This window comes from Callorhinus ursinus, unplaced genomic scaffold, assembly GCF_003265705.2.
Source record: "Callorhinus ursinus isolate GAN/ISIS: 27379988/994484 unplaced genomic scaffold, GSC_fseal_2.0 scaffold20, whole genome shotgun sequence".
NCBI lineage: Eukaryota > Metazoa > Chordata > Mammalia > Carnivora > Otariidae > Callorhinus > Callorhinus ursinus.
In genome coordinates, this window is record NW_027397082.1 from 23,441,208 (window position 1) to 23,468,595 (window position 27,388).

At 38.0% G+C, this 27,388-nt stretch overlaps 1 protein-coding gene across 6 annotated transcripts in view; it reads right to left on the minus strand.

Moving 5' to 3' along the window:
• The window catches only part of CC2D2B (coiled-coil and C2 domain containing 2B), a 103,339-nt gene that overhangs the window by 23,318 nt on the left and 52,633 nt on the right, over window positions 1-27,388 (minus strand). For 4 of the 6 annotated variants that reach the window (XM_073904400.1, XM_073904401.1, XM_073904402.1 and 1 more), the window contains 4 exons: window positions 26,100-26,270; window positions 17,815-17,911; window positions 16,903-17,012; window positions 11,042-11,138 (listed from right to left, as the gene is read on the minus strand). In XM_073904400.1, coding sequence (XP_073760501.1) covers window positions 11,042-11,138; window positions 16,903-17,012; window positions 17,815-17,911; window positions 26,100-26,270 — 475 coding nt within the window. Of the gene's footprint in view, window positions 1-11,041; window positions 11,139-16,902; window positions 17,013-17,814; window positions 17,912-19,202; window positions 19,267-26,099; window positions 26,271-27,388 lie in introns of those variants that run through there. The other 2 variants (XM_073904405.1, XM_073904404.1) reach the window with 2 other exon arrangements.

Consider the following 27,388-nt stretch of genomic DNA (forward strand, 5'->3'; position numbering starts at 1 on the left):
AAAAGCACCAGAGAACAAACCCGAGCAGATTGCTTAGCCTGGACCCGACAAGGGCGGGGCAATTCTGCCTCCTGCAAAGACATTTGGGAACCACGGCAACAGGCCCCTCCCCAGAAGATGAGCAGGAACAGCCAGCAAGCCAAGACGAAGTTTACGATCAAGGAGAACAGGAGAACTCCAGCGCTAGGGGAATACTGCACATAGAATGCATGGCTTTTTTACCATGATTCATTAGTTTTTCAAAGTTGATTTTTTTAACTGTTTTTTTTAATTTTCTTTTTCTCTTTTTCAACCATCTTATCAATCCCTTTTTAAAATTTTTTTTATTTTTCATTTTTTAGAGTCATATTTTATCCCTTCATAGTAGTTACCCTTATTTTTGACATATATAAATATAAGCTGTTCTCTCTTTAAAATTTTGAGATAGTTTCTTCTAACAGATCAAAATATACCCTAAATCACTAGTGTATGGCTTTGTTCTAGGCTCCTGCCTGATCACATTCTCTCCCTTTTCTTTTTTCTTTTCTTCTTTATTTTTTAATCTTCTTTTTTCAAACAACTTCTTATCTTATCAATTCCTTTTATAAAATCTTTTATAATTTTCATCTTTACAGTCAACTTCCATCCCTTCATAGTATCAACCCTTATTTTGTACATATATAAGTCTTTCTTCCTTTAAAATATTAGGAGGCACTTTCTTCTAACAGACCAAAATACACCCAAAATCTAGTGTGTGGCACTGATCTATACACTAGTCTGACCATATTTGATTATATTCTGGGGTTTTTTTTGTTTTGTTCTGTTTTTGTTTGTTTTTATCTTTTTCTTTTTCTTTCTTTTTTTTCTCTTTCTTTTTTCTTTCTTTCCCTTTCTTTTCCCCTGGTTTCAGGTCTTTTCTGATTTGTATAGAGTATATTTGCTGGGGACGTTGTTAACCTGTTAGCATTTTGTTCTCTCATTCATCTATTCTCCTCTGGACAAAATGACAAGACGAAAAAAATCACCTCAGCAAAAAGAACAAGAGGTAGTACCTTCTGCCAGGGACCTCAATACAGACATTAGTACGATGTCGGACCTAGAGTTCAGAATCATGACTTTAAAGATACTAGCTGGGCTTGAAAAAAGCGTGGAAGTTATTAGAGACACCCTTTCTGGAGAAATAAAAGAACTAAAATCTAACCAAGTTGAAATCAAAAAGGCTATTAATGACGTGCAATCAAAAATGGGGGCACTAACTGCTAGGATAAATGAGGCAGAAGAGAAAATCAGTGATATAGAAGACCAAATGATGGAAAATAAAGAGGCTGAGAAAAAGAGAGATAAACAACTACAGGATCACGAGGGCAGAATTTGAGAGATAAGTGATACGAAAAGACAAAACAACATTGGAATAATTGGGATCCCAGAAGAAGAAGAAAGAGAGAGAGGGGCAGAAGGTATATTGGAGCAAATTATAGCAGAGAACTTCCCTACTGTGGGGAAGGAAACAGGCATCAAAATCCAAGAGGCACAGAGAACCCCTCTCAAAATCAATAAAAATAGGTCAACACCCCGACATCTAATAGTAAAACTTACGAGTCTCAGAGACAAAGAGAAAATCCTGAAAGCAGCTCGGGAGAAGAGATATGTAACCTACAATGGTAGAAACATTAGATTGGCAACAGACCTATCCACAGAGACCTGGCAGGCCAGAAAGGACTGGCATGATATCTTCAGAGCACTAAATGAGAAAAATATGCAGCCAAGAATACTATATCCAGCTAGGCTGTCATTGAAAATAGAAGGAGAGATAAAAAGCTTCCAGGACAAACAAAAACTAAAGGAATTTGCAAACACGAAACCAGCCCTAAAGAAATATTGAAAGGGGTCCTCTAAGCAAAGAGAGAGCCTAAAAGCAGCATAGATCAGAAAGGAACACAGACAATATACAGTCACAGTCACCTTACAGGCAATACAATGGCACTAAATTCATATCTTTCAATAGTTACCCTGAATGTAAATGGGCTAAATGCCCCAATCAAAAGACACAGGCTATCAGATTGGATTAAAAAACAAGACCCATCCATATGCTGTCTGCAAGAGACTCATTTTAGACCCAAAGACACCCCCAGATTGAAAGCGAGGGGGTGGAAAACCATTTACCATGCTAATGGACACCAAAAGAAAGCTGGGGTGGCAATCCTTATGTCAGACAAATTAGATTTTAAAACAAAGACTGTAATAAGAGATGAAGAAGGACACTATATCCTACTTAAAGGGTCTATCCAACAAGAAGATCTAACAATTGTAAATATCTATGCCCCCAATGTGGGAGCAGCCAATTATATAAGGCAATTAATAACAAAAGCAAAGAAACACATTGACAACAATACAATAATAGTGGGGGACTTTAACACCCCGCTGACTGAAATGGACAGATCATCTAAGCAAAAAAATCAACAAGGAAATAAAGACTTTAAATGAAACACTGGACCAAATGGACTTCACAGACATATTCAGAACATTCCATCCCAAAGCAATGGAATACACATTCTTCTCTAGTGCCCATGGAACATTCTCCACAACTGATCACATCCTAGGTCACAAATCATGTCTCAACCGGTACCAAAAGATTGGTATATTCCCTGCATATTTTCAGACCACAATGCTTTGAAACTAGAACTCAATCACAAGAGGAAAGTCGGAAAGAACTCAAATACATGGAGGCTAAAGAGCATCCTACTAAAGAATGAATGGGTCAACCAGGAAATTAAAGAAGAATTAAAAAAATTCATGGAAACCAATGAAAATGAAAACACAACCTTTCAAAATCTTTGGGATACAGCAAGGCAGTCCTAAGAGGAAAGTATATAGCAATACAAGCCTTTCTCAAGAAACAAGAAAGGTCTCAAATACACAACCTAACTCTACACCTAAAGGAGCTAGAGAAAAAACAGCAAATAAAGCCTAAACCCAGCAGAAGAAGAGAAATCATAAAGATCAGAGCAGAAATCAATGAAATAGAAACCAAAAGAACAGTAGAACAGAACAACGAAACTAGGAGCTGGTTCTTTGAAAGAATTAACAAGATTGATAAACCCCTGGCCAGACTTATCAAAAAGAAAAGAGAAAGGACCCAAATCAACAAAATCATGAATGAAAGAGGAGAGATCACAACCAACACCAAAGAAATACAAACAATTATAAGAATATATTATGAGCAACTCTATGCCAGCAAATTAGATAACCTGGAAGAAATGGGTGCATTCCTAGAGATGGATCAACTACCAAAATTGAACCAGGAAGAAATAGAAAACCTGAACAGACCTATAGCCACTAAGGAAATTGAAGCAGTCATCAAAAATCTCCCAACAAACAAAAGCCCAGGGCCAGATGGCTTCCCAGGGGAATTCTACCAAACATTTAAAGAAGAATTAATACCTATTCTCTGGAAACTGTTCCAAAAAATAGAAATGGAAGGAGAACTTCCAAACTCATCTGATGAGGCCACCATTACCTTGATCCCAAAACCAGACAAAGAACCCATCAAAAAGAATTACAGACCAATATCCTTGATGAACATGGATGCAAAAATTCTCACCAAAATACTAGCCAATAGGATCCAACAGTACATTAAAAGGATTATTCACCATGACCAAGTGGGATTTATCCCTGGGCTACAAGGTTGGTTCAACATCTGCAAATCAATCAACGTGATACAATACATTAACAAAAGAAAGAACAAGAATCATATGATCCTCTCAATAGATGCAGAAAAAGCATTTGACAAAGTACAGCATCCTTTCTTGATCAAAACTCTTCAGAGTATAGGGATAGAGGGTACATACCTCAATATCATAAAAGCCATCTATGAAAAACCTACAGCGAATATCATTCTCAATGGGGAAAAGCTGAGAGCTTTTCCCCTAAGGTCAGGAACGTGGCAGGGATGTCCACTATCACCACTGCTATTCAACATAGCATTAGAAGTTCTCGCCACAGCAATCAGACAACGAAAAGAAATCAAAGGCATCCAAATCAGCAAAGAGGAAGTCAAACTCTCACTCTTTGCAGATGATATGATACTGTATGTGGAAAACCCAAAAGACTCCACCCCAAAACTGCTAGAACTCATACAGGAATTCAGTAAAGTAGCAGGATATAAAATCAATGCACAGAAATCACTGGCATTCCTCTACACCAACAACAAGACAGAAGAGAGACAAATCAAGGAGTCGATCCCATTTACAATTGCACCCAAAACCATAAGATACCTAGGAATAAATCTAGCCAAAGAGGCAAAGGATCTGTACTCAGAAAACTATAACATACTCATGAAAGAAATTGAAGAAGACACAAAGAAATGGAAAAACGTTCCATGCTCATGGATTGGAAGAACAAACATTGTGAAGATGTCAATGCTACCTAGAGCAATCTACACATTCAATGCAATCCCCATCAAAATACCATCCACTTTTTTCAAAGAAATGGAACAAATAATCCTAAAATTTGTATGGAACCAGAAGAGACTCCGAATAGCCAGAGGAATATTGAAAAAGAAAAGCAAAGCTGGCGGCATCCCCATTCCGGACTTCCAGCTCTATTACAAAGCTGTCATCATCAAGACAGTATGGTACTGGCACAAAAATAGACACACAGATCAATGGAACAGAATAGAGAGCCCAGAAATGGACCCTCAACTCTATGGTCAACTCATTTTTGACAAAGCAGGAAAGAATGTCCAATGGAAAAAAGACAGTCTCTTCAACAAATGGTGTTGGGAAAATTGGACAGCCACATGCAGAAGAATGAAACTGGACCATTTCCTTACACCACACACAAAAATAGACTCCAAATGGTTGAAAGACCTAAACATAAGACAGGAGTCCATCAACATCCTAAAGGAGAACACAGATAGCAACCTCTTCGACCTCAGCCACAGCAACTTCTTCCTAGAAACATCGCCAAAGGCAAGGGAAGCAAGGGCAAAAATGAACTATTGGCATTTCATCAAGATAAAAAACTTTTGCACTGCAAAAGAAACAGTCCACAAAACCAAAAGACAACCGACAGAATGGGAGAAAATATTTGCAAATGACATATCAGATAAAGGGCTAGTATCCAAAATCTATAAAGAACGTATCAAACTCAACACCCAAAGAACAAATAATCCAATCAAGAAATGGGCAGAAGACATGCACAGACATTTTTCCAAAGAAGACATCCAAATGGCCAACAGACACATGAAAAAGTGCTCAACATCGCTCGGCATCAGGGAAACCCAAATCAAAACCTCAATGAGATACCACCTCACACCCGTCAGAATGGCTAAAATTAAGTCAGGAAACGACAGATGTTGGCGGAGATGCGGAGAAAGGGGAACCCTCCTACACTGTTGGTGGGAATGCAAGCTGGTGCGACCACTCTGGAAAACAGTATGGAGGTTCCTCAAACAGTTGAAAATAGAGTTCCCATATGATCCAGCAATTGCACTACTGGGTATTTACCCCAAAGATACAAATGTAGGGATCCGAAGGGGTACGTGCACCCCAATGTTTATAGCAGCAATGTCCACAATAGCCAAACTGTGGAAAGAGCCAAGATGTCCATCAACAGATGAATGGATAAAGAAGATGTGGTATATATACACAATGGAATATTATGCAGCCATCTCAAAAGGCATGAGATCTTGCCATTTGCAACGACGTGGATGGAACTGGAGGGTGTTATGCTGAGTGAAATAAGTCAATCAGAGAAGGACATGTATCATATGACCTCACTGATATGAGGAATTCTTAATCTCAGGAAACAAACTGAGGGTTGCTGGAGTGGTGGGGGGTGGGAAGGATGGGGTGGCTGGGTGATAGACATTGGGGAGGGTATGTGCTATGGTGAGCGCTGTGAATTGTGCAACTCTGCTGAATCACAGATCTGTACCTCTGAAACAAATAATGCAATATATGTTAAGGGAAAAAAAAAAGAAGAAGATAGCAGGAGGGGAAGAATGAAGGGGAGTAAATCGGAGGGGGAGACAAACCATGAGAGATGATGGACTATGAAAAACAAACTGAGGGTTCTAGAGGGGAGGGGGGTGGGGGGATGGGTTAGCCTGGTGATGGGTATTAAAGAGGGCACATTCTGCATGGAGCACTGGGTGTTATGCACAAACAATGAATCATGGAACACTACATCAAAAACTAATGATGTAATGTATGGTGATTAACATAACAATAAAAAATGGGAAAAAAATCAATGGAAAAAAATGGGCAAAATACTTGAACACATCTCTCACAAAAGAGGATATCAAAATGGCCAATAAACATAGAAAATGGTGCTCAATTTCATGAATTATCATTAAAATGCAACTTAAAATCATAAGGCGATATGATTACTTTCATTAGTATGTTTGAAATGAAAAAATCAGACAGTGCTAGCTAACAACAAGGATGTGGATCAATCTCATAAACTGGTGGTGGAAATATGAATCGACACAACCATTTTGGAAACTGCCTGGCATTAAACTACTAAAGCTGAGCATATGCACAATCCAAGAGCTAGCAATTTTACTCTTAAGTACATTTCCAACAGAAATGCATTAATTTCCCTAAGACACGTCCAATTACATTTATATCAGTTTTAAATGTAAGAGCTGACAACCAGAAAGAAGCAAATGATCCATCAGTCATAGAATGAATAAAAAAGTTGTATATTCCTATAATAATATACCATACAGCTATGAGAATCAACGAGTAACATCACAGATGACTCCCACAAAGTAGAGCAGAAATAAACCATTCACAGATGGATGCATACTGTATGAGATTTCAACCATACAAAGTTCAAAAATAAGTAATACCTAATATATGTTGTTAGAAGCTAGGATAGTGTCCATCAACAGATGAATGGATAAAGATGATGTGGTATATATATATAATGGAATATTACTCAGCCATCAAAAAATAAAATCTTGCAATTTGCAACAGCATGGATGGAACTAGAGGGTATTATGCTAAGTGAATGAGTCAATCAGAGAAAGACAATTATCATATGATCTCACTGATGTGGAATTTAAGAAACAAGGCAGAGGATCATAGGGGAAGAGAGAAAAAAAATGAAACAAGACGAAACCAGAGAGGGAGACAAACCATAAGAGACTCTTAATCTTAGGACACAAACTGAGGGTTGCTGGAGGGGATGGGGGTGAAGGATGGGGTAACTGCATGATGGACATTGGGGAGGGTATGTGTTGTAATGAGCACTGGGTATTATATAAGACTGATGAATCACAGACCTGTATCCCTGAAACGAATAATACATCATATGTTAATTAATTGAATTTAAATTTTTAAAAAAGAAGGTAGGATAGTTACTGATGGGGAGGAAGTAACTTGGAGAGAGCACAAAAGATGTTTCTAGGGTGATACTAGCAATATTTGGTTTCATGTTCTGAAGCAATGACATTTTTTTCCTTTTTAGCCTTTTGTCTCTACTATTTATTTTCCTTTGGATAGAAAGCAAAATGTTTGCCAGAATAGGTTTGTCAATACAAATGTAATTAAGAAACCTGGAGTTGAGTCTCTTGCATCTGAATAATCTAAACTTATCTGAAGTGGTCTGTAAACTCTAAAAAGCATATAATTAAAATTAATCTTCAAAAATAAAATGTTTTAAAGAGTTATGTTTTTCAAAAATCATAGCACCAATTATAAAAAATTAAAAAAGCACTTTGGCTACAATGCAACAAAACTAGAATTTATTTTTTTAAGATTTTATTTATTTATTTGAGAGAAAGAGTGAGAGGGCAAGCAGGCAGAGTGGCAGAGGGAGAGGGAGAAGCAGACTCCCCTCTGAGCAGGGAGCCCCCAACCCAGGGTTCAATCCCAGGACCCCAGGATCATGATCTGAGCTGAAGGCAGACACTTAACCCACCCAGGGCCCCTAAAACTAGAATTTAAAATAAAAACTTTACACTAGAGTCACTCAAACATTTGAAAATATAAAAACATAATATTAAATAACTTGTAGGTCAAGAAAGACAAATGTAATAAAAATACATAGAAAATAACACAAAATAAAAATAATCTAATATAAAAGATCTAGTTTAAGATATTTTAGAGATAAATTCATGGTCTCAAAATATTACCACTACTATGAAAGAGGGATTGATTCCAAATTCATCTCAGCCCAGCTCTTTCAACCCCAGTGCTAAAAATAGGCCACACCACGTCTGTGAGACTTTAAGTCCTCAGCTTCCTGCTAATGCAGGGGAGACCCACAGGAAATAAGAAACAGTTGATAGCAGGAAGAAAAAATACACAGGGAAAAGAGGAAAATTGAGGCACGGAAAGAAATTGTTTTCTAAAGAATAGTGACCGATGATAAACTAAAACCTTCTTTCAACTGGGTGGCCAACTTGGGGCTCATCCTAGGTCTGGTCTTTTATGAAAAAATGGAATGTTTGGACCTATAGTTACCTTGTAATCCAGTGCATGAGATGAAGGCAAGAATATAGGCCAGGTCCTTTCCTTTCCTAAAGAACATGCCAATGTTGTCACATATGTCTGATACCTGAAGCATATGGATTCCATTTCATAAGCATAAGCACTTATAAGAATTGAACTACTAATCAATTACTATTCAATCCTGATCAAACTGATCATTGAGACAATTCACTTCTGAGAAAGAAAGTTGATTAGGCATTCTTTTGGGTTTCCCAAGTTCTACCCATTATTAGTTTAGATATTCAGAAACTACTCAGTTAAACTCCTTGGAGAATAGCCATCACTGGGGCACCTGGGTGGCTCAGTCCGTTAAGCATCCGCCTTCGGCTCAGGTCATGATCCCCGCTCAGCGGAGAGCCTGCTTCTCCCTCTCCCTCTGCTTCTCCCTCTCCCTCTGCTCTCCCTCTCCTTCTGTTTCTCCCTCTCCCTCTGCTTCTCCCTCTCCCTCTGCTGCTCTCCCCTCTTGTGCACTCTCACTCTCTGTCAAATAAATAAATACTTAAAAAAAAGAACCATCACCAAATTACTCTTTAATATTTTTACCTTCAGCCTTTATGAAGAATTGATAGAAAATGTTTTAATAAGAATGTGTGTCTGCATCTCCTAGAAAACTCAACTGGAAGATATTGACATTATGTCTCTTAGTAGTTCTTTTTTTTTTAAAGATTTTATTTATTTATTTGAGAGAGAGAGAACGAGAGATAGAGAGCACGAGAGGGAGGAAGGTCAGAGGGAGAAGCAGACTCCCTGCTGAGCAGGGAGCCCGATGTGGGACTCGATTCCGGGATTCCAGGACCATGACCTGAGCCAAAGGCAGTCACTTAACCAATTGAGCCACCCAGGCGCCCTGTCTCTTAGTAGTTCTTAGGGAAGTCTCATTCCTGAACCATACTTGTAGGTCAAGTTCAACTTCTCTCCCTCTGATCCTCAATCCCTTCAGATAGAATTAGTTGCTCCTTCAACTAATTGCCATAGGATTTGATGGGCATTTATATTAGAGCATTTAATCAGAGTCTCAAAAGAGGGGGTATAATGGATCTGCATCTTTATACTTGTGGTGCCAAGTCTAGTAGGGTAGGAAGCTAATATTTATTTGAGAGCTTGCATTAAGTGTTGTTAGGAGCTTTCACATATCTACGAGGAAGACATTCAATAATTTTTAACATTTGATTGAATAGGGGCATCTGAGTGGCTCAGTTGTTAAGCGTCTGCCTTCGGCTCAGGTCATGATCTCAGGGTCCTGGGATCGAGCCCCACATCAGGCTCCCTGCTCAGTGGGGAGTCTGCTTCTCCCTCTCCCCCACCCCCGCTCATGCTCTCTGCTTGGGACCCCCTCTCCCTCTGCTTCTCCCTCTTCCCTCTGCTGCTCTCCCCTCTTGTGCGCTCTTGCTCTCTGTCAAATAAATAAATAAAATCTTAAAAAAAAATTAAAAGAACCATCACCAAATTACTCTTCAATATTTTTACCTTCAGCCTTTATGAAGAATTGATAGAAAATGTTTTAATAAGAATGTGTCTCTGGGATCCCCCCCCCACCTCCCCCTGCTCATGCGCATGCACATGTGTGTGCTCTCTCTCTCAAATAAAAAGAAGAAAGAAAGAAAGAAAGAAAGAAAGAAAGAAAGAAAGAAAGAAAGAAAGAAAGAAAGAAAGAAAGAAAGAAAGAAAGAAAGAAAATCTGATTGAATAGAACTGGGTTTTAATTCTATGAATAATTTGGTGTCTTCTGTAGAAGTGGTGTATCCTCTATGATCAGACAGTGAGAAATATATAACCCATTTTCATTTTGTTTCATTTATCTTGGCTACCAGGGAGCTCATATTTAAATGTTATGTTTAATTGTAGAAACCTACTTCCCCCAAATTCTTGGTATATTTACCCCTCCTCCTCCTATATGTGGTTTATGATCTCTGTTATTTTTTAACTGACTTGTCACATGTCTGATTTTATTTCAAGTTACCCCAAATCCTTTTTAGAAAATGCTGGAAATAGACATTGCATCTAAAAGCAAATTTACCCTAGCACATACCCTCCCCAATGTCTATCACCCAGCCACCCCATCCCTCCCACCCCCCATCACTCCAGCAACCCTCAGTTTGTTTCCTGAGATTAAGAATTCCTCATTATGGTGAGCCCTGTGAATTGTGTAAGACTGTTGAATCACAGACCTGAACCTCTGAAACAAATAATACATTATATGTTTAAAAAAAAGAAGATAGTAGGAAGGGGAAAATGAAGGGGGGGAAATCGGAGGGGGAGACGAACCTTGAGAGACTATGGACTCTGAAAAACAAACTGAGGGTTCTAGAGGGGAGGGGGGTGGGGGATGGGTTAGCCTGGTGATGGGTATTAAAGAGGGCACGTTCAGTGTGGAGCACTGGGTGTTATGCACAAACAATGAATCATGGAACACTACATCAAAAACTAATGATGTAATGTATGGTGATTAACATAACAATAAAAAACTAAAAAAATAAAAGCAAATTTATAAATATGTTACTAGATTTCATTCAGTTTGACTTTAGAATCAGTTCAACATTATTATAATTATTCTAATTTACCTCATGTTTTTCAATAATCATTTCATCAAAAATGTTGATATATATATTATCTGTTATTTTAGATAAGCTTGAGAAGCTATAGTCATGTCCTGGTGAGCTGTAAATAAGAAAAACATATGTAAATGCTTAACTTATTTTATAAGAGTATTGTACATAAAGAACCATAAAATTACCTGTTCTTTTCTTTTATAAAGTATAAGCTAAGAAAAAGCTATGTGTTTTGCAGATGAGTGTTATCTTTCACTAAAGCTGGTATGTGCTTTGTAAATTATCCTGTATCTCTCTTAAAGTAATTTGCATGAAAAATAAGAATGTTTAAATTTCAAGCAGAAAGACTTTCACTACAGCCATCCATTGCAAACAAATTATCCAAAGTATGGCATATTAAGATTTTCCAGATACCTTAAACTCTGCTACTTTCTGCCAGTTCCCATATATAGTTAAACTGCTCTTTTGCTCTCAGCTAAGAGATGACTGTTTAACCACAGAACTTATTCTCTTTCCCACATTTATTTTCTCCAACTAGAAATTGGGATAGTGGAATGCATTTTGCAAGCTGTCGGTTGATGGCTTACTTGATTGGATACGTTTTTGGAGGTAGCTGAAAGGATAGTGTAGTATACCACAAGCCTAGAACGTGCCTCACTCTTAACTCCAGCTTGTGCATGGAACCCTGAACCTTGATCGAACTTCTAACAGCTCAGAGAAGTTAAATAACTTGCTTAAGGTAATGCCACCAGCAAACGACAGAGCTTTACGTGAACTCAATTCTGACTGACTCAAAAGGCCAGGCTCTTTTCACTATACCAACTGCCACTGATACTACTTATTAAAGCTTGTTGCTAAGGAAGCAACAACTATTTCAAAGGATCTCCAAAAGTTTGTATAACTTTTGAGACCTACAGTCAGTGACAATGAAAAATGTTAGCTGAGATTAGAGAACAATTTTAAGCTGAAGTTTCCTTATAATTTTAAGTGATAAGCTAACTTTCCTACCCTGTTCTTCAAGAGTTCCCCTTCATGTTGCAAAAGCTTAAGACAAGACAGAGGAGGCAATGAATACTTATATCACTATGCTGGCAGGAGAAATAACTGTCATCCTCCAGACATTTTTGAGTGTGTCAACTTAGAATGTCCCTTAAATCACTCAAGTCCTGCATCATCTTGCATTTTGTATTCTACTAAAACCTTATTCAAATCTCACCACAATTTCTCCTCCAAAGTAGAGCTCATGAGGCTAATTACTATATACTATTTATTTATTATTACTTTCTATCCCATTTGCATGTGGTTTTTATTCACTAAAATGTCATGTGGAGAAGGGAATAGAGCTCTTGTATCTCAGGGAACCAAAAGTGGTACTGAATGGTGTGCCTTAGCTGAACCCTCCGATCTACTTGGTTGTACTCTAAATGTGTTTTTGGCGTATGTTGCTGCTCTAACTGTGAGAATGCAAATACTCTACAGCCTCCTTCTCTTTAGTTCACTTATAAGTTTATCTTATCGACTATTTTGTGTTCTCCTAAATCCATTTATTTAATACAGAGATACCATCAAAGAATAATGCAAATAGGAACCACATGATCTGCAGAACCTGAGGGAGCTGAACAAGATTGGCAGGAGAAGGGGGAAAGGACACCAGCACAAGAGAAAGGACTTTGATAATGGATGTGGTTGACAGTTCTTTATATTCTTTCACACCAGGGAGAGCTAAAGATACTTAGGAAGTGATAACTGGAAATGGCTAATTGAGTTTAGAAAACAATTTTAAGTTCTAGGTTTCAAATTTGTCTTAATCAACGTACTTTATTTCCAATAACAAAAACCTATTTATACAGCTTTAGTATCAAATATAAATTCTGAGAAAGAAGAACAAAGCTGGAGGCATCCAACTTCCTGATTTCAAAATATATTACAAAGCTACAGTAATCAAAATAGGATGGTACTGGCATAAAGATAGACATGTAGACCGATAGTATAGAATAGAGAGCCCAGATAAATCCCTGCATCTACATCAGGACAACTGGTCTTTGACAAGGATGTCAAGCATATACAACGTGGAAGGAATAGTCTCTTCAACAAATGGCGTCGGTAAAACTATCAACATGCAAAAATATTCAAATCGACCCTTATTTTACACCATACACAAAAATCAATTCAAAATGGACTAAAGACTTAAAATGTAAGTAAGACCCAAAACTATATAGCTCCTAGAAGAAAACACAAGGGAAAAGCTTCTTGGGATAGGTTGTGGCAATGATTTCATTTCACAGATATGACCCCAAAGCATGGGCAACAAAAGCAAAAATAACAAGTAGAACTATATCACACTCTAAATCTTCTGCATAGCAAATAATCAACAGAGTGAAAGGGAAGCATATGGAATGAGAGCAAATTTTTGCAAACCATATATATTATAAAGCGCTAATCTCCAAAATATACAAGGAACTCATACAACATTTAATAGTAAAAAAGTTAACAACCCAATTTTTAAAATATGCTGAAACTTGAATAGACATTTTCCAAAGAAGATCTACAATGACTGACATGTATTTGAAAAAATGCTCTAGGTGCCTGGCTGGCTCATTCGGTAGAGCACGTGACTCTTGATCTCGGGGTTGTAAGTTTGAGCTCCATATTGAGTGCAGAGATTACTTAATAAAATCTTTTTTAAAAATGCTCAATAATTGCTAACTAATAATAAAATGCTCACTAATTATCAGGGAAAGGCAAATCAAAACAACAGTGAGGTACCACCTCACACCTGTCAGAATGACTATTACCAAAAAAACAAAAGATGGAAAGTGTTAGTAAAGGTGTGGAAAACTGAAATCCTTGTACACTGTTCGCAGGAATGCAAAATAATGCAGCTGCTATGGAAAACAGTATGGAAGTTCCTCAAAAAATTAAAAACAGATTTACCATCTGATCTGGCAATCCCATTTCTGGGAATCTATCCAAAAGAATTGAATCAGGACCTCAAAGAGATATTAGTAGTCCTATGTTCATTTGTAGCACTATTCACAATAGTCAAGATGGAAACAACTTAAATGTCTGTTGACAGATGAATGGATAAAGATAATGTGGTATACACATACAGTGAAATAAATTCTATTTGCCCTTACAAAATAAGAAAATTCTGCAGTATGTGACAACACAGATGAACCTTGAGGACATTATGCTAAGTTAAATAAACCAATAAACCAGTCACAGAAAGACAAATACTGCATAATTCCACTTACCTGAGACATCTAAATTAGTCAAATTCATAAAATCAAAGAATGGAATATTAGTTGCCAGGGGCTGGAAAAAGGGAAATGGGGAGTTTCTCATCAACAGGCATAAAGTTGCAGTTAAGCAAGATGAATAAGCTCTAGAGGTCTGCTGTGCAACATTGTACCTATAGCCAATAATAATATACTGCACACTTTAAAATCTATTTATAGGGTAGATACCATGTTAAGTGTTCTTTCCAAGTTAACAAAGAATGAGTAGACCTGAGTAAAGCAAATTATCCTCTATAGTCCTGGCTCACATGATTATGAGGCAGCCAAGTCCAAAACCTGCCAGGTAGACCAGCAGGCTGGAGACCTAGGGAAGAGTTGCTGTTCAAGTCTTCCTGGGGGTAGGTAAGTCTTTTTTCCATTAAGCCTTCAACTGATTAGATGAGGCCTACCCATATTCTAAAGGGTAAGAGAGAGAGAAAGACAAAGACACAAAGATACATACACAAAGACAGACACACACACGCGCACGCACACGCACACACATGCACACACGCAACACAGAGACGCACACACACACACACCCTATTGATTCTGTTTCTCTGGAAAACCATGATTAATGCAATGACATTCTGGAAAAGGGAAAACCATGGAGACAGTAAAAACATCATTGGTTGCTAGGTCCCAGGGGAAGGATGAAGGGATAAATAGATGAAGCAGAGACTATTTTTAGGTCAGTAAAACAATGCTGTATGATATAGTGGTGGGTACATGTCATTCTACATTTGTCAAAACCCATAAAATGTATAACACAAGAGTGAACTCTGAAGTAATGGTTGCTAATGATGCATCAACATTGGTTCATGGATTGTAACAAACATACCACGCTGATGCTGAGGGAGGCTGTGTGTGTATTGTGAGAAAGATATAAGAACTCTCTGTACTTTCTACTCAATTTACTGTGAGACTAAAACTGTTCTAAAAAATAAAGTCTATCAATTTTTTTATTATTTTAAAAAATATTTTATTTATTTATTTGACAGAGAGAGAATACAAGCAGGGGGAGCAGCAGGCAAAGGGAGAGGGAGAAGCAGGCTCCCTGCTGAGCAAGGAGCCTGATGCAGGACTCGATCCCAGGACCCTGGGATCATGACCCAAGCCGAAGTCAGACACTTAGCCGACTGAGGCACCCAGGTGCCCCTATCAGTTTTTTTAAATGAGAAAAAACTCAATCTCATTAGAAATCAGAGAAGGTAAATTAAACCACAATAAGAATATCATTTTAGATCTATCATATTAGAAAAAATAATTTTTTTTAAAGATTTTATTTATTTATTTGAGAGAGAGAGAATGAGAGATAGAGAGCACGAGAGGGAAGAGGGTCAGAGGGAGAAGCAGACTCCCCGCTGAGCAGGGAGCCCGATGCGGGACTCGATCCTGGGATTCCAGGATCATGACCTGAGCCGAAGGCAGTCGCTTAACCAACTGAGCCACCCAGGCGCCCCTTAGAAAAAATAATTTTAAAAATATAAAATATTATTGAAGATATGGCACAATATATATTGTGTTGGGAGTATATATTGGTACAGTCACTAGAAAACAGTTTGGTATTATCTAGTAAAATTGAAGCTGAATTCAATTACAACTTAGCAATTTTCCTCCTGGACACATATCCTAGAGCAGAGGTTCTCAAAGTATCCCCTGACTGAGTAGCATCAGTAACACCTGGGAACTTGTGAGAAATGGAATTATCAAGACCTACCCCAGACCTAGTGAATTAGAAACTATGAAGGTGGGCCCAGCAATGTTTTAAGAAGCCATATAAGTGATTCTAATGTACAAAAAAGTTTAAGAGCTACTGTCTTCAAAACAAACTCTTGCATGTGTGCTCCAGAAGACTAGTACAAGAATGTTCAGAGCAACATTATTTGCAATAACAAAAGGTTAAAACAAGCCAAATGGACATCAACAGGAAAAAGTTATGGCATTTTAGTAAAATGCCGTAAAAAATTACGGCGTTTTAGTCCAGTAGAAGAATACTATACAGAAGTGAAAATAAAAGAAGGAAAGAAAGGAGGAAAAGGGGAGAAAAGGTAGGAAAGTAGGAAAGAAAAAAAGGGAGGAAGGATGGGAGGGAAGAAAGTTATGAGTAGGAACGCAGATGAATCTCTCAAAATAATTAAGAGTAAATAAACAAGATTGCAAAAGATGATTCAATTTATACAAAGTTGAAACATCCACAAGTGAATAATACATGGTTAGGGATAAATACTTATGATATAAAATCATAGAGGGAATGTTAAACACAAATTAGTGGTTGCTACCTCTAGGGGGAAAGAAAGGGAATACAATTAGGTACTGGCTTAGTGACAACTAGGTATTGGCCTTTGAAGGTAATGGTAATATTCCATTTTTTAAGCTGGATGGTAGATACACAGGTATTCATATTATTACTTTTCCTCAGAACTTACATTTGCATATACATTATATATATCAATACCTATGTAAGAACTATTTCATAATTTAAAAGCTTAAAAAATAAAGCCTCTCAATCGTTATTTTCAAGCAATGGCTCAAGAAAACAATTGTGTTATTGCTCTATTTTTAGAAGCTGAGGAAAAATAGATTCCAACTTACATAAAATCTACTTTAATTTCTTCATTCCAGCATGGATGAGATCCACTTGCTGTACTGGTTTGGTATACAGTGTGTTGAAAAGAAACTTCCACAAAAGGTTGTACAGTATCCTGAAACACATAATAAATACTGACTAGATTTTTGTGCTATCTGATATAGTTGATGAAAAGTAGAAGGCCAGAAAATTACTTGTTTACTGGCTGACAACTGGATGGCTTACTTTTTCTAGTTTTTCAAACAGCTATTATTTGTTCACTCATTTAATAAACATTTATTGGTCCTACTCAGTATCAGATACTTTTCTAGGATCAAAAGATAAATGGAACTTACCCTTAAGGACTTTAAAGTCTACCAGGGGAAAATAAACAGGTAAACATATAATTGCAACGAAATGTAAAAAAGAAAAGAAATATATTCAAGGTATAATAGTTACTCAGGAGAGCCAATGATTAATTTTCTGGAGTAAGGACAAGGAGAGTTTTAGAGAGAAAACATTGATTGACCTTGAGCTTTGAAATATTAAGTAGTTAAGTTTCATGTGGCCAATAATATGGAACTGTGTGGAGGCCATTCCAGACAAAGGAAAGGGAAAGAGGCCTTCTAGAAGTAGAGGTCTGATATGATACTGTCTTGGGGAGGAGAGAGATGTGGCTGATTGGTAGGTAAGGGCCAGATCATCATAGATTTTTGTAAGCATTCTAAAAGAGCTTGTAACTTATTCTTAGGCCCTGAGAACAGGGGAGCAGGGAATGAATTGGTTAGGATTACATCTTATAAAGAATACCTTCATTGTGTTATAGAAAATCAACTGGAAGCTTAAGACTCTAGAGATGGAGAGACCAATTTGGAGCCTGTTGCAATTCAGGGCAAACATAATCAAAACTGCACTTTATAGAAGTGTTAAATACTTACTTCATTTAAGATTTCTTCTGAAGCTACTGATTTGATTGTTTCTTTATGTCTGAGGTGGGATATTGATGATTTCAAATAGGTAGGCAGATCCAAGGCTCTTCAGGAAAAACAATATAGAGATATACACTTCAGATAATTTTAACAGAGAGGAGGAATTAAGATGGCAGAGGAGTAGGGGGACCCTAAGTTTGTCTCATCCCTCGAATACAGCTAGATAGTTATCAAATCATTCTGAGCACCTGAGAAATCAATTGGACTGCAAGTCCACAAGGAGAAAAGCCACTACCTTTTGGAAGGTAGGAGGTGCGGAGCCTTGAATCTGGTGTGATAGAACTGAGGATATGGCGGTGGGAAGGGAGCCTGTTTTAGGAGGCCACTGCAAAGTATTATAAGCAGCAGAGTGCAAAATTGGAAGTTTTAGAAGTCTGCTACAATGGGGGCTGTGCCTAGCTTAAAGGTGCTCAGGTGGTGAAGTGGGACAGAATCCCAGGTGTGACACCGTGTTCTGAGGATCCCCTGGGACACAAGAAGAATGGGTGGCACCTAAGTGATGCACTGTTCCCAGGCATAGGGGCATGGAAGCTGGCCAAGAACACCAAGTGTAGATGCCGGCTTTCTGCTCTGTCTTGCCATAAACTGAGAACTGCGGCATGGTCGTGGGACCACTTTGCTGGGAGAGGTCCAACAAAAGGCAGAAGTGTGGTGAGACACTCCCTGGGAGGAACATCGTGGGTCTGCCCCATGGGACTCCCTAAAATTTGGAGTTTTGAAACTCAGTCGCATGCCTGAGCTAAAAAACCTTGGACACAGGTAGGGTGAACACAGAGTTCTGACGGAAACCACGGAGACAAGTGTGATTGATTTCTCTTTTGTGAGGGCTCACTGAAGAGCCGCGGGCCGCGAATTTTCAGCTCCAGGGCTAGAGAGCAAGGGGCCACCATATTCATTCCACCCCTCAGCGCTGAAAGCCCTCAGGGAGCGGAACAGTGCCACCTAGTGGAGTCCAGAGCCACTTACACCAAGCCCTGCCTCCCTGCACCTTAAGGCACATTTCCATTAGGGCAAGTCCACTTGAGAATCAGGGCTTCAGGCCACTCCCCCAGAAGACCAGAAGAAACAACTCACTGGCACCAGGTTTACTGGTCATAGACGGCTGCAAAGCTTCAGCTCTAGGGGAAAATAGTATCTAGAACCTTCTGTATTTTTATTCTTTAATTTTTAATTATTTTTTCAGTTATCTTATTTTTTCAATTCTTTAATTCGTTAATTTTTATTTTTATATATACTTTATATTTTTTATTTTTTGTTTCCTTTCACTGTATTTTATTTCCTTCCTTCCTCCCTTATTTTAAGATCTTGTTTCTTTTAATAAGCAGACCAAAACACACCCAGGATTTAGGTTTTGTTGTTGTTGTTGAGGCTGTTGTTTTTGTTTTTTTCCTTTCTTCTTTTTTCTTCTGGACAAAATGACGAGATGGAGAAATTCACCCCAAAAGAAAGAACAGGAGGTAGTACTCATAGCCCAAGGATTTAATAAATACGGATATAACTAAGATGTCTGATTTAGAATTTAAAACAATGATTATAAGGATACTAGCTGGGCTTGAAAAAAGCATAGAAGACACTAAATAATCCCTTACTGTAGAGACAAAAGAACTAAAATCTAGTCAGACTGAAATAAAAATCCTATAACCGAGATGCAGTCCCAAGTGGAAGCCATAAAAATGAGGATGAATGAAGCAGAAGAGAAAATCAGTGATATAGAAGATGAAATTATGGAAAATAATGAAGCTGAAAAGAAGGAAAGAAAACTATTAGATCACAAAGACAAACTTAGGGAACTCAGTGATTCCATAAAGGGAATATCCATATTATAGGAGTCTCAGAGGAAGAAGAGCAGGAAAAAGGAGTAGAAGGTTTATTTGAACAAATTATAGCTGAGAACTTCCCTAATCTGGGGAAGACAACAGGCATTCAAGTCTAAGAGGCACAGGTTGAACTCCCCTCACAATTAACAAAAATAGGTCAACACCATGACATATTATAGTGAAACTTGCAAATTACAAAGATGAAGAGAAAATTCTGAAAGCAACTTGGGACAAGAGTTCCTTAACCTAAAAGCATAAACACATAAGGCTGGCAGCAGACCTGTCCACAGAGACCTGGCAGGCCAGAAAGGACTGGCATGATATAGCCAATGTGCTAAGAGGGAAAAATATACAGCCAAGAATATTTTATCCAGCACGGCTGTCATTCAGAATTGGAGAGATAAAGAATTTCCAAGACAAACAAAAACTAAAGGAATTCATGAACACTAAACCAGCCCTGCAAGAAATATTAAAGGAGACCCTTAGAGCAAGAAAGAGAGACCAAAAGCAACAAAGACTAGAAAGGAACAGAGATAATCTACAGGAACAGCGACTTTCCAGGTAATACAATGGCTCTCAATTCTTATCTTTCAATAATTACTCTGAATGTAAATGGACTAAATGCTCCCATCAAAAGATACAGAGTATCAGAATGGATAAAAAAACAAGATCCATCAATATCCTGCTTACAAGAGACTCATTTTATATCCAAAGACACCTCCAGAATGAAAGGGGATGGAGAACGATTTATCATGCTAATGGACATGTAAAGAAAGCTGGAGTAACCATCCTTATATCAGACAAACTAGAGTTTAAAGCAAAGACTGTAATAAGAGATGAAGAAGGGACACTATATCATAATAAAGGGGTCTATCCAACAAGAAGATCTAACAAATGTAAATATTTATGCCCCTAACTTGGGAGCAGCCAAATATATAAACCAATGAATAACAAACTTAAAGAAACTCATTGATAATAATACAATAATAGTAGGAAACTTTAACACCCCACTCACAGCAATGGACAGATCATCTAAGCAGAGAATCAACAAAGAAACAAGGGCTTTGAATGACACACTGGACCAGATGGACTTACCAGATATATTCAGAGCATTTCATCCTAAAGCACCAGAATACACATTCTTTTCAAGTACACATGGAACATGGAACATGGAACAGAATAGATCACATAGATCAGGACCCAGCTGGAACAAAAAGATTGAGATCATACCATGCATATTTTCAGACCAAATGCTATGAAGTTTGAAGTGAACCACAAGAAAAAGTTTGGAAGGACCACAAATACATGTAGGTTAAAGAACATCCTGCTAAAGAATGAATGTGTCAACCAGGAAATCAAAGAATTTAAAAAATATATGGAAGCAAATGAAAACACAACAGTTCAAAACCTTTGGGATGTAGCAAAGATGGTTAAGAGGGAAGTACATAGCAATACAGGACTTCCTCAAGAAGCAAGAAACATCTCAAATATACAGTCTAACCTTATACCGAAAGGAGCTGGAAAAAGAACTGAAAATAAAGCATAAATTCAGCAGGATAAGAGAAATAATAAACTTAAGCGCAGAAATCAATGATAGAGACATAAAAAAAAAACAGTAGAACAGATCAACGAAACTAGGAGTTGACTCTTTGAAAGAATTAACAAGATTGATAAGCCCTTAGCCAGATTTATCAAAAAGAAAAGAGAAAACACCCAAATAAATAAATAAATAAAATCATGAATGAAAGAGAAGACATCTCAACCAACACCAAAGAAATATAAACAATTATAAGGGAATATTATGAGCAATTATATGCCAACAAATTAGGCAATCTGGAAGAAATGGATAAATTCCTAGAAACATATGAACTACCAAAACTGAAACAGGAAGAAATAGGAAACCTGAACAGACCCATAACTAGGAAAGAAATTGAATCAATAATCAAAAATCTCCCAACAAGAGTCCAGGGCCCAATGGTTTCCAGGGGAATTCTACCAAACATTTAAAAAAGAATTAATACCTATTCTTCTGAAAAGATAGAAGGAAAACTTCCAAACTCATTCTCTGAAGCCAGCCTTACCTTGATCCCAAAACCAGACAAAGACCCCACTAAAGAGGAGAATTACAGACCAATATCCCTGATGAACATGGATGCAAAAATTCTCAACAAGATACCAGCTAATTGGATCCAACAGTACATTAAAAAGATTATTCACCACGACCAAGTGGGAATTATTCCTGGGCTGCAGGGGTGGTTCATCAATGTGATACATCACATTAATAAAAGGATAAGAACCGTATGATCCTCTCAATAGAAAAAAAATGCAGAAAAGGCATTTGACAAAATACAACATCCTTTCTTAATAAAAACCCTCCACAATGTAGGAATAGAGGGAACAGACTTCAACATCACAAAGGTCATTTATTAAAGGTCCACAGCTAATATCATCCTCAACAGGGAAAAACTGAGAGCTTTTCCCCTAAGGTAAGGAACACGACAGGGATGTCCACTCTCACCACTGTTGTTCACCATAGTACTGGAAGTCCTAGCCTCAGCAATCAGACAACAAAAATAAATGAAAAGCTTCTGAAACAACAAAGAAGAAGTCAAATTTTCACTCTTCACAGACAACATAGACTCAGAAAACCTGTAAGGCTCCACCAAAAAATTGTTAGAACTGATAATAAGAATTCAGCAAAGTCGCAGGATATAAAAACATTTTTTAAAGATTTTTTATTTATTTATTTGACAGAGAGAGAGAGCGAGAGAGTGCACAAGCAGGGGGGAGCAGCAGGCAGAGGGAGAGAGAGAAGCAGGCTCCCCAGTGGGCAGAGAGACTGACATGGGGCTTGATCCCAGGACCCCGGGACCATGACCCAAGCCTAAGGCAGAAGCTTAACTGACTGAGCCACCCAGGCACCCCCACAGGATATAAAATTAACACACAGAAGTCTGTTGCATTTCTATACAGTAACAATGAAGCAGTAGAACGAGAAATCAAGGAATCGATCCCATTTACAATTGCACCAAAAACCATAAGATACCTAGGAATAAACCTAACCAAAGATGTAAAGGATCTGTTCTCTGAAAACTATAGAAGACTTATGAAAGAAATTGAGGAAGACACAAATAAATGGGAAAACATTCCATGTTCATGAATTGGAAGAATATTATTAAAATGTCTATGCTACCCAAAGCAATCTACACATTCAATGCGATCCCTATCAAAATACCATCAGCATTTTCACAGAGCTGGAACAAACAATCCTAAAATTTGTATGGAACCAGAAAAGACCCCGAAATACCCAAAGTAATGTTGAAAAAGAAAACCAAAGCTGGAGGCATCACAATTCCGGACTTCAAGCTCTATTACAAAGCTGTAATCATCAAGACAGTATGGTACTGGCACAAAAACAGACACATGGATCAATGGAATATAATAGAGAATCCAGAAATGGACCCACAACTCTATGGTCAACTAATCTTCGACAAAGCAGGAAAGAATATCCAATGGCAAAAAGATTCTTCAACAAATGGTTTTGGGAAAATTGGACAGCCACATGCAGAAGAGTGAAACTGGACCACTTTCTTACACCATACGCAAAAATAAATTAAAATGCATGAAAGACCTAAATGTGAGACAGGAATCCATCGAAATCCTAGAGAGGAACACAGGCAGCAACCTCTTTGACCTCAGCCACAGGAACTTCTTAGTAGACACATCTCCAGAGGCAAGGGAAACAAAGGCAGAAATGAACTATTGGGACTTCATCAAGATAAAAAGCTTTTGCACATATGGTGAGCGCTGTGAATTGTGCAAGACTGTTGAATCACAGATCTGTACTTCTGAAACAAATAACGCAACATATTTTAAGAAAAAAGAAAAAGAAGAAGATAGCAGGAGAGGAAGAATGAAGGGGAGTAAGTCAGAGTGGGAGACGAACCATGAGAGACGATGGACTCTGAAAAACAAACTGAGGGTTCTAGAGGGGAGGAGGGTAGGGGGATGGGTTAGCCTGGTGATGGGTATTAAAGAGGGCACATTCTGCATGGAGCACTGGGTGTTATGAACAAACAATGAATCATGGAACACTACATCAAAAACTAATGATGTAATATATGGTGATTAACATAACAATAAAAAATTTTTTAAAAAGCTTTTGCACAGTAAAGGAAACAATCAACAAAACTAAAACACAACCTAAAGAATGGGAGAAGATATTTGCAAATGACATATAAGATAAAGGGCTAGTATCCAAAATCAATAAAGAACTTATCAAACTCAACACCCAAAATACAAATAATCCAGTCAAGAATTGGGTGGAAGACATGAACAGACATTTCTCCAAAGAAGACATCAAAATGGCCAACAGACATATGAAAAAATGCTCAACATCACTCATCATCAGGGAAATACAAATCAAAACCTCACACCAGTCAGAATGGCTGAAATTAACAAGTCAGGAAACAACAGATGTTGGCAGGGATGCGAAGAAAGGGGAACCTTCTTACACTGTTGGTGGGAATGCAAACTGGTACAGCCACTTTGGAAAACAGTATGGAGGCTCCTCAAAAACTTAAAAATAGAGCTACCCTACAATCCAGCAATTGCACTACTAGGTATTTATGCAAAGGATACAAAAATAATGATTTGAAGGGGCACCTGCCCCCCAATGTCTATAGCAGCAACGTCCACAACAGTCAAAATATGGAAAGAGCCCAGATGTCCATTGACAGATGAATGAATAAAGAAGTAGTATCTGTATGTGTGTGTGTGTGTGTGTGTGTGTGTGTGTGTGTAATATTACTTGGCCATCAAAAAGAATGAAATCCTGCCATTTGCAATGATGTGGATGGGACTAGAGGGTTTTATGCTAAGGGAAATAAGTCAGCCAGAGAAAGACAAATACCATATGATATCACTCATATGTGGAATTTAAGAAACAAAACAGATGAACATAGGGGAATGGAAGGAAAAAGAAAATAAGATAAAAACAGAGGGAGGCAAACCATAAGAGGCTCTTAATTATAGGGAACAAACTGAGGATTGCTAGAGGGGGGTGGGTGGGGGGATGGGGGTAACTGGGTGATGGGCATTAAGGAGGGCACTTGATGTAATTGAGCACTAGGTCTTACATGCAACTGACGAATCACTAAATTCTACCCCTGAAGCTAATAATACACTGTATGTTAACTAAATTGAATTTAAATAAAACAATTTTTAAATAAATTATTTTAACATTAGTTTTGGTGGGAATAGGCAGGGTTTTGCCTATGTTCATGGTGATAAATAATTCAGTTACCCTGGATTTTGAGAGTTTGCTTTGGATCTTCTTATCATAGGTGGTTAGAGCTAAACATTCAATAATCACCACTCTGGAAGAGTGTCTTCTAAATGCTGAATCATGGATTGGATTCAGTCTGTGGTAAAGTTTTCAATAGTCCTCAGCAAAAGAGAAAAATAAGGCCAGTGATGCTTTGAGATTATATCCTTTCTATTTTGGGTGTTACAATATTATTTCTTTTACAAATTGACTATTTTAGAAAATGGTGGTGATTTTATGATGTCCTTACTTCATAAAAGTTAGCTTTTGGAATGTGCATTTGTTTTGAGAACATCAATTCTATAAATGAATTGTTTATAAAATATAGGAAAAACTTTTAAGAGGTTTTAACCGTAGATTAGTACCTAGTAAGCAAAATATTTTTCATGTGTAGAATTCATTGGATATGGTAAACATAAGATAAGTAGAGCACATTATGTGCTAAACACAGAGGGGGATACTTAATATTCCTGAGATACCTGGGTTCTAAATACCGATAATATAGGATTCATACATGAGACTAAATACAGAAGACACTCAATATTCAGGACACACTAAATATACATGAGCATTTATTATTCATGATACCTTAATTTGGCCACTAAACAGTGATCTCCATTCTGGCCCCACATATCCTCTGCTCAAAAACATAAATAAAACCCATGGAGTGCCTGCAGAAGAGCTGAGTGAGATCTGATTTTTGCGGAGGCCAACTAAAATAACAAATCTGAAACAGCCTACTCTCTCCTGTGTTCTACCTGCAGTCCTGAGACGGGTCAGTGGCAGAGAACAATGCAGGTGGTGACAGCAGGGTCACAAGTGCTCACAACAGGGAACAAGGTCAAAAGGCATTTATATGATATGGCACCCCAAAATACACATGGTAAAGTTACCGTGGTCATCTCAAACTTCTGAAAACTCTTAATACATGGCAATGACGGGTGACTATCCAAATGAAGATTTCAACTTTCCTTCCATTTCTTTATATGGAGCATTAATAAAATTACCAAGTTTCACACAGAGGACAGCATGGAAATTTACATTTAAGATAGAGCATTTGCAACTGTAAACATTGGTGCACATTGTCTTACCTATTACCTGTTGTGTTCCTGGTAGGAATGTTATAAGCCCGCAATATTCTGACAAGAATCTTAATATCTCCATCACAGACAGTGTGCGCTGCCACCTTTTTCCTTTCTTTCCTCGGAGGCTTTAACTTCCTTTGTCGTTCAACAAGCTTACAAACTGCATGTGTCAACTGGCTAAAGAGTAAGAAAGCCATCAGCTGCATATACCCAAGATAACTATGTTTTAAAAGACATCAATTTTTATTTTTTATTTTATTTTAAGATTTTATTTATTTACTTGACAGAGAGAGACACAGCGAGAGAGGGAACACAAGCAGGGGGAGTGGGAGAGGGAGAAGCAGGCTTCCTGCAGAGCAGGGAGCCTGATGTAGGGCTCAATCCCAGGACCCCGGGATCATGACCTGAGCCAAAGGCAGATGCTTAACGACTGAGCCACCCAGGCGCCCCAAAGATATCAAATTTTAAAGTGAATTATTGTGAATAAGGCCATTATTCGGAACCATATTCTCTCCATTGTGGAGGGGAGACAGAGTTGTCTTAAGCCCAAGGAAAAGAACCTTTCTCTGAGCACAGAAGAGATGTTGTGCTCACTATCATGTGAGAAGATGCGATTGCCCCATGCCCTTTGGGTACATGGTCCAAGAAGAGACAAGGGCATGGAGACATCATTCCACAAAGACATGATGTTCTTTCAGAATATTATTCATTTTTCAGGAATCACTCTCCTGAAAGTGATTACTCAACTTTTCTACAGGCTCTGAAACAGGAGTTAGTTACACAAGCTGCCAACACAAATCCATGGAATTACAGCTTTATGGTCACACTCATTTCCGCCCCCCAAAAAAACGAAAATAAAATACAATAGATTTCAGCATCCAAGCCAATTAAAATCATACTGGTCACACTAGGAATCTGCAAGTGGCCCCAGGGAGGATTCCTAGAAACATGGCATCCCTACTCCTAGTCCTACCCCTAAGGTTCAGAGATAGAACAGTATGAGAATTGAGTTGAGCCAAAGGCTCCCCCACCTGCTGCCTGTGGGTTGTAACACCCACGGATGGCTGAGGAGTTTTGAAAGGGGGAGATTATAGGCTTAGTATGCGGTGCTGCCAGCAACTTTTCCAGGAGCGGCTCCAGGACAGGGAAATCTTAGGGCAAAACTAATTTGGGACAAAGGTATTTCTTCTCTTTTTCTTTCCTGCCCTAAAAACTATCAATAAGGAGAGGGTCAAAGACCAGTACTATGCAACTGAAAATACCTATCATATAGATATGTCCAAAATGCAATTTTA